A 7883-nucleotide genomic window follows, 5' to 3' on the forward strand; every position below is an offset into this window, starting at 1 on the left:
AAAATATGTATCTCTAAGTATGATCATACCGTGGTGCATAGTAGATTACGGGGTCCTTTTACTAAGGTGTGCTGAAAATGGCCTGCGGTAGTGTACGTGCATGTTTTGGGCGTGAGCCGGATCATTTTTCAGCGCACCTGAAAAAATGTCTTTTAAAAAATTTTTGTGCCGAAAATGGACATGCGGCAAAATGAATATTGCTGAATGTCCATTTTGGGTCTGAGGCCTTACCACCAGCGGCAATGACCTATGTGTGTCAAATGCCGCTTGGTGTGTGTTCAATATGCATGTCCAAAAAGAAAAAATATTTTTCAGCCGCATGTATTAGATCTGCGCCAAAAATGAAATTACCACAAGAGCCATGCGGTAGCCAGGCAGTAACTCCATTTTGGTGCACTTTGGGTGCGTGTAGATGCTTACGTGGATTAGTAAAAGGGCCCCTGTGTGTTTAATGTGCCAGAGGCTAGTGACATTTCTTCAATAGAATATAGCAATAGATTATATAAACTATAATTCATCAATAGAAACTGAAGTGCACACTATATTGTTCTATTTGCATAGCTCAAATAAACTCTGCAGTTTATACATCTTTCCCTGACCCAGCATAAAAGTGATTGAACTGACTCCTGGATTTCATAAAGTTTTGTACTTTGTTTCTAACCTACATGTGCATCTAGAAGGATCAGAAACGGTGTCAAATCCAAGTTTGGACTTCATTTCTTACCAGTGAGCCCTGTTTTAATGTGCTGTGACTGGAAGAGCTCACTAAATGATAGGTGGGCCATTTCACAATTACTTGAGAGACCTGTAGCAGAAAAGAAATGAACCAAGGTGCACAAAAACCTGCCTCGGACTAGTTTTATTTGCATTCAAGTTACAGAGCTAGACTTCTGTCGAAAAGGAAATGCTTCCACTGAAAAATATCATGCTGTCAGATACATCACACAATTATGAGGATGACCTTTCAGAGAATGATGTTAAAGATAGTTTGGATACTATTTTGGAACCTACAAACTAGGTCATTTGATGTCTAATGGCAACCGCCATTATGGCAAATGTAAGCCACACTGAGCCTGCAAATTGTTGGGAAAATGTGGGATACAAATGCTACAAATAAATAAATAAATATGTGGGATGCAGAAAAGGAAATCCATTTTGCAAGCCAGATCATGGCTGTCACTGCATGTTTGCACCATTCTACCCAGGAATAATGGCTCTCGGTGTAAAACCCATCCTCAAGGAACATCTGCATTTCCAGCATACACCTTAACAATCAAAAATCTATCTCTGGGTTCTCCAAAATGGTTAACCAAACTCATGCTCATCTGCTGTCATTAACAGTTTGCCACAATGAATGTTGACACTCACAAGATTCAGGAGTTTCTGACCTAGGGGGTCTTTTACTAAGGTGTGCCAGTTTTTTTTTAGCTCAGGCTAAAAATCAGCTGGCACTCAATACTGAGAAGGCCATTATATTCCTATGGGCATCTCAGCATTTAGCACAAGATAAAAATGCTATAACATCTTAGCAAAAGACCCCACCCCCACCCCCCAGTGTTTATAGTGCCACTTGTAGTAAAGGATTTTTCTCTTTTTGTCTGAGAAAAACATTTTAGTGCATCTATCCAAGGGTTCCATAGTCAGCTGAGCAGAGCGAATGAAATATCACTAAGGGCAGATAGCCTTCTTTTTCACTTCTGATACCATGAAATGATAGGGGCAAACTGATTACTAGTTATTTGCTCACCTCCCAGATTTGGTAATGATCATCTCAGTGCCCAGGTCGTGGAATTTGTCCCAGAGCTCCTTGGTCTCCAGGCTGCAGGAAATCTTGGCCATTTCCTCACTGGGAATGACGGGGGTAGTAGGGATGAGTGGCTCCGTGCACAGGGAAGAGGGACTGCCACCAAACTCCCCATGAGGATCCAGGCCGGGCAGCTCACTGAGAGGCTGGGTGCAGGGAGATTTCTCCACAAATTGTTCTAAGTGGGAAAAGAAACACAATTAGTCATGATTTGGAAAACAAAATAGAATGATTTCAGACTCTAGCCACAATGGGAAAAAGTTTTTAAAAATGAGAGAGTGAGAGAAAGAGAGAGAGAGAGCGAGAGAGAGAGAGAGAGAGAGAGAGAGAGAGAGAGAGAGAGAGAACTTTTCTGCACAAACTATTCCTAAAGTAAGAAAGAAATCATCACCATTCAGATTTCTCCTTCCCCATTTAATTATTGACTGTAAGAATCAATTTCACCAATAGGGAAAATATTTCTGCAGTAATGGGTGCAATTTTTCTGGATCTGGATTTCAAGCTTAAAAACACATTATGCTGGGTGAACATTCAATTCCTTTTCTCCTCAGAAAACATAACTTTATGATTACTAAATGAGCCTACAATAGGGACAGAATAAAAAGGGTTTATTAATAGCTTACAGAGTAAAAAGTGCTCTGGCTCACTCCACCTAGGATGAGAGGATATTGGGGAGGGGGTGGCATTTTAATGTGGGTCAATATTTGTTTTACAGTAAATACCATTTTCAAAAGAACAAAGGAAAATTAAGGTAAATCCTCAAATGGGCAGTCAATTTGGTTGTATTGGAAGTTCATCAGAAACCAGTGTAAAGACAACCAAGTCCCATTAAAATACAAACTTTAATCTGCACATTGTATAGAAGGAGTCTTTAGCCTTATATAAAGTCATTTTCTTCTTTCTGGGCTCATTTTTCAAAGCATATAGATTTGCAAAGTTACATAATGACCATCATATACATGTACAAAATATAGCACAGATGAGATTCCCAAATCATTGAACAACTTCCTGTATTTTTGTAATCAGGATGTGAATGAAGTGTGACAATACTTGCAAAAAAAAAAAAAAAAAAACCTGCTCCCGAAACAGTGCTCTCCCGTTTTATTAAAAAGAAATACTTGTAACCAATCTTTTCGGTCATATTCCTTGTTTGAGCAGATACTAGCAAGACGAGGAAGAGCAGCTGGGAAACTGATCTAAGGGGAAGACAAAAATACTGGCTTTTCTCCCTTCACAGAAGAGAAGGGGAAAAAAAAAAGCAAGTATGTGTTTTAAAATAAAATATAGCTCATTGCTGTTTGGAAAAAAAAACAACAACAAAAAAACCAAAAACCCGGCTTCAAAATGGAAGTGTAATAGGGAGTGAGTGTCCTTCAAATGAAAGGAATTTTCTTCAATGTGCGATAGCTACCTTTAAATATGATTTTATGTTTTAATGTTCAGAAATAAAGATTTCAATATTTCCGTCTTTCTCCGCTCCATGTTTTAAAAGTTATACCTGAGAGAAAAGTAGAAGCAGGAACGACATATTCGCTATTTCTGGCCTTCCGTCTTCTTGGCTCCCAAATAATGATCAATTTTCATTTTCTTTCATTTAAAAAGAAGACAGACTAAGCTGATGACAGGTCTAAACTAACTAAAACGTGTGATCAGTAGAATTTTACTTCGTAAAAGAACTGAAAGCTCGAGCACCCGAAGCAGGCAAACTAGGAATGGATTTTCTAATAGTTTGGGTACTTGGCATTCTTGTAGACTGAAACTCAATTTGGAAATGCAAACGTCCGGTTCAGAGAGAGCAGAAGGAACCGCACGGCTCAAATAAACCTTGCAGGTTTTAGATCCTCCTATGTGCCCTGCATACAAAGCGATTGAACTGGCTATTGCCTTTCAAAGAAAGTTTTGCACTTTTCTTCCTACCTACACCTGCATCTAAAAAGATTGGAAGTGTCTGTCAAGACAAGTTGAAGTTCGGATTCCACTTCTTACCGGCAAATCGTTCATTAACGTGTGTGACTGGAAGATCTCAACTAGTTGAGAGATTTGTAGCAGAAATAAATAAAAAAAAAAGACTGCTGTAGACTAGATTTCCCTGGTCACTTTGAGTTTAAGGAACTTCACGTTCAGTACCGTAGGGGACAAAAAGTTGCTTGAAATAGAAACACTTAATATTTCTCGTTTAGGCTAAGTTCAGTTGAGCGCTAACTAATTATAACTTTTGTTTTTCTTTCAACTTTACTACATCTTCATTTACCAGCATTTGTAGAAATCAGCTATTATCCAATTCCCTTTTCAGAAATTGAAGCGGAAGATCAGCAACAGAAGGCCTAAAAATATATATTCTGTTTCCTCTAGTTGTTTGTTTTATTTAAATTCAATTCCACAGTTCTTAAGGAAAGGTAAAAAGCTACGAAACCAAAATAGTCTAATGGAAAAGTGAGGAATTTACAAAATGGGCACTGGCTAATGTTTAGAGCAACTTCTACAGCGAATGATGGCAGTAATAAAAAGATATTCTGTCGATAAGGACCAGAAGAACGCTTTTGTCACGAAAATGCCTTCCAGTGATTTTCGAAAGCAATACAGAAATTACAGCATAAATACTCCAGAGGGAGAAAGGATCTTCCTCCACCCCCCACCCCCTAAACACACCTCATTCCACCGGTTATTTTCTTTGTACTGACTAAAGTCTAATTTAAAGATATAATTGTGCGCTTTCCAGGTTCCATCTACTTTGTTACACAAGAATGATTAATAAATTCATCATATATCTGAATGACTGCCAAAGACCCCCACCCCGCCCCCCGCACACTTCTTTCTTCAGATCTTTCCCAAGCTAAATCCTGTTTTGTTGAATGCATACTGTAATAATGGTTGTTACAGTAAGCATATAACTCTCGCTGCAGGAAAATAACTCAATCAAGTGTTTATTTTTACAAGGACGGCTGCCTCAGGTTATGCCAGAATTGCAGCCTAGATGAGAAAAGTAAGGATCACAAGTGTCCACAAAGCAATAACACTTTTTTGTGTCACCCATCGCCTTAGCTGTTAGGTTGGTTTTGGTCCCCCCCCCCCCCCCCCCACACACACACACATGCATTCGATTGCAAAACTGTACCACCAAGCAAAAGAAATAGCACACGGATCTTAATATACAGCATTTTGCACTTCACTCACAGGCTCCCCACCCCTTTAAGAAATTGTATTATTTCACTGGTTCAAATTTTATTATAGCATTTGATTTCGTTGGGGGGAGGGGGGAAGATGATTTTCTGAGGACACGTGAAATAGAAGTGCACGTGAAATAAATGCCACGGTGGTCTACAACCCTAGGGGGAAACATATCGATCATCTCGCGTGTTTATGAGTTATAGTTAGTTATGGTCCCCTTAACACATCCTATGCCGATATATAAACCTACAGGTTTAAAAAAAAAAAAAATACACTTACCCAGAGGTTTGATGGTGTTTTCTTGGGGTTCTTTCTCCTTGGACGTCCCACTCGACATGAGAGCAGCGATGGAAAAGGCGTTAGCTCTGGAGGAAAGCTGTGGTTTGGGAGAAGCCGTGAATTCCATGATCAGAGTGCAAGCCTAAAAGAAAAACCACCCAAGAAGTCCTAAACTGTTTCAGAAGCCACGGTATCTCAAAACTGAGGGCTAATTGTACTAGCAGAAATCGAGAAATGGCTATTCTGACTTGGGGGGAAAAAAACAACAACAAAGAAAGAAGCAAGTTGCTTCCTTACTAGAATTTAGGATTGAAAAATGAACAACATGGACACATGTTCTTTTGTATGTGAGGTTTTTTTTTTTTAAATTTAATCTTCCCGCCCCTTTTATTCCTTTTTGCTAGAGCTGGAACTTGTGGAAAGAGATCTTTAGCTTTCCATGGATCTGACCCCAGCCCATTAGTGGAAATCCTAGGGATGGGAAGGCAGCGAGCCTGCCAGTCAGAATAATGCCCACTGCGCTCAGACAGGCTCAAGCTCTCCTTCCTTAATCCGACTGGCCGAGAAATCTATCTGAGCTCGGCCAATCCGCTCTTGGCTACGTCACCGTTTTCCTGATCCCACTGATAAGTGGAGTGTGCTGGAGACGGTGGGGGAGGGGCAAGGTAGGAGGACGGGATAAAGGGGCGGAGTCATGAGGGAAGGCGTTAAGGGAGCTGAAAGAAAATGACCTTTACAAAGTTCATCTGGCATTTATTCATAATAGGAGAAAGGGGAGGAATATAGAAAGGAAAACCCGTTCCTTTGCAAAAGCAAAATAAATAAATAAAAAAAAGACTCGACTGTGATGAACATCAAATGTTTGGCTAGAGGTTAATTGTCCAGCAAGGTGTGCTGAAAAAAGGAAATATCCCGACAAGTGATGCTTTTCTAGACTGGCTGCTCTAGAAAGTACAACAAAGCTTATCAGTTCCTTGTCCCCGTAACTTGTTCCCTTTTAATGTGTGTTTCTGTAAGTCTCCAGTATTGTTAAACTCAATGTAGTGATACATTTTGAAAGTTAAATTTCAAAACTTTTTGTCTTGTCTTGACTAGAATAAAAACTCCCCGAAGCAGGGATTTTGTTAGATGTGACTGTACAACATTGCCTACACATCCTATACTTTTTTGATAATAATAGTGGTAAGAGAAACAAAAAATCCGTGGTCAGCCATCATGCTGTGTTTATCTATCTGTGCGTTAGTTTGCACATATTTCTTTCCCAAAAGTGTAAAAGAAATCATTTGTAGCTCCTGGGTTACAGCAGAGAGAAAGATAGGCCAAGGAGCTATGTGGATTTCTTGCTGCAAGTGCGTGGCATTTAACTGGACATACCTCTAACGGCAACAGTGGATCGCTGTTTCTTATTTATAGTTACAACTTAATAAGGTGAATTGAACCTCACTAGCGTGAACAGATAGTTAAAATCTTGCAATTGCACAAAGAAATTGTTACAACAGAAGCAACACAAACAGATTGAAAAAATTGGAAAAAGTAAATACATTTTTAATATGAGAACCGTTATATATATATATAAAAGCTCAAACGTAATCGGGCTTCTTCTGTTAACTCAGATTTACCACGTGAAATCCGACACTGACAGCTTCACGTCTTTTACAGCTTTCTTTTTGTGCAAATTAGTGTTTTATATTTATGCGTATGAAATCTGGTCGGTTGTATTTTGCCTATTTGAGCGGAACCTGAACTATTAAGCTTGACTTTATTCCAGCACCGATTGACACTTGTACAGAAGTTCTAATTATTGAAACTCGGGTCCCTTCTCTACCCCCTATTGGAATTCGTTGTTTGTTTTTGTTGTTTGTTTGTTTGTTTGTTTTTTGCCAGCTGTGAATGGACAGATCACCCACGGAGAGGGAGCCAGAATACTTTCGATTTACTGTAACAGACACAAATCGCCTCAACAAAACGGGTTCCACATTTCGTTTTGCTGTCACTTAAATTGTTTGCAACCGAGTTCAGTGTCTTGGTCCAGCAAAGAATTAAAATTCCCAAATAACCCACTACATAGGTGTCCAAACAAATAAGTCTGTCTGAAAAGCAAAGGGTGATCCTTCCATATATTTTATCTTCAAAATCGATCCGTCAGTTGCTCGGCTTTAATTTAGGGACATTTCGAAATAATCAATATGAAACTATAATAACTTTTCTCTCCCCCCCCCCAAAAAAAGCCCATAATGATATCTGTATGTGTATGTATACACTCTAAGGTGAACCTTTTTATTTTAATGTTTCAATATTAACTTTATTTGAATGTCCTTAGAATTACCAAGATTGTTCTTTTTGGTAGCTTGAGAATGTTGTGACTGCTGGAGCCAACTTTTCAAAATCAATTGGGAGTACTAAACTCAAAAGAAATTACTTTTCCTTGCCACATTGATAGGCATTGAGTGAATCACCCACAACATCCCTAGAACTGGCACCTATGAAGGTGGAGAAGTGTGTGAGTGATGTATGGCCAGAAGGCCAACCTCCCAGTGGTCTCCAGGGCAGACAGATCTTGTCACTTCTGTAGTGGCTGCATGGGGAGACTTCCTGGCTACACTATGTCTGGATTGCAGTGATATCACAGCCT

General features: G+C 39.4%; 1 protein-coding gene across 1 annotated transcript in view; it reads right to left on the minus strand.

The window, feature by feature from the left end:
- TBX20 (T-box transcription factor 20) overlaps nt 1–5429 on the minus strand; it is a 126675-nt gene extending 121246 nt beyond the window's left edge. Inside the window, exons 1-2 of the mRNA XM_030189992.1 lie at nt 5252–5429; nt 1748–1982 (exon numbers count right to left, since the gene is read on the minus strand). Coding sequence (XP_030045852.1) covers nt 1748–1982; nt 5252–5378 — 362 coding nt within the window. The 5' untranslated portion in view covers nt 5379–5429. The remainder of the gene's footprint in view (nt 1–1747; nt 1983–5251) is intronic.
- Nucleotides 5430–7883: the final 2454 nt, after the last annotated feature.

Source organism: Microcaecilia unicolor, chromosome 1 (assembly GCF_901765095.1).
Source record: "Microcaecilia unicolor chromosome 1, aMicUni1.1, whole genome shotgun sequence".
NCBI lineage: Eukaryota > Metazoa > Chordata > Amphibia > Gymnophiona > Siphonopidae > Microcaecilia > Microcaecilia unicolor.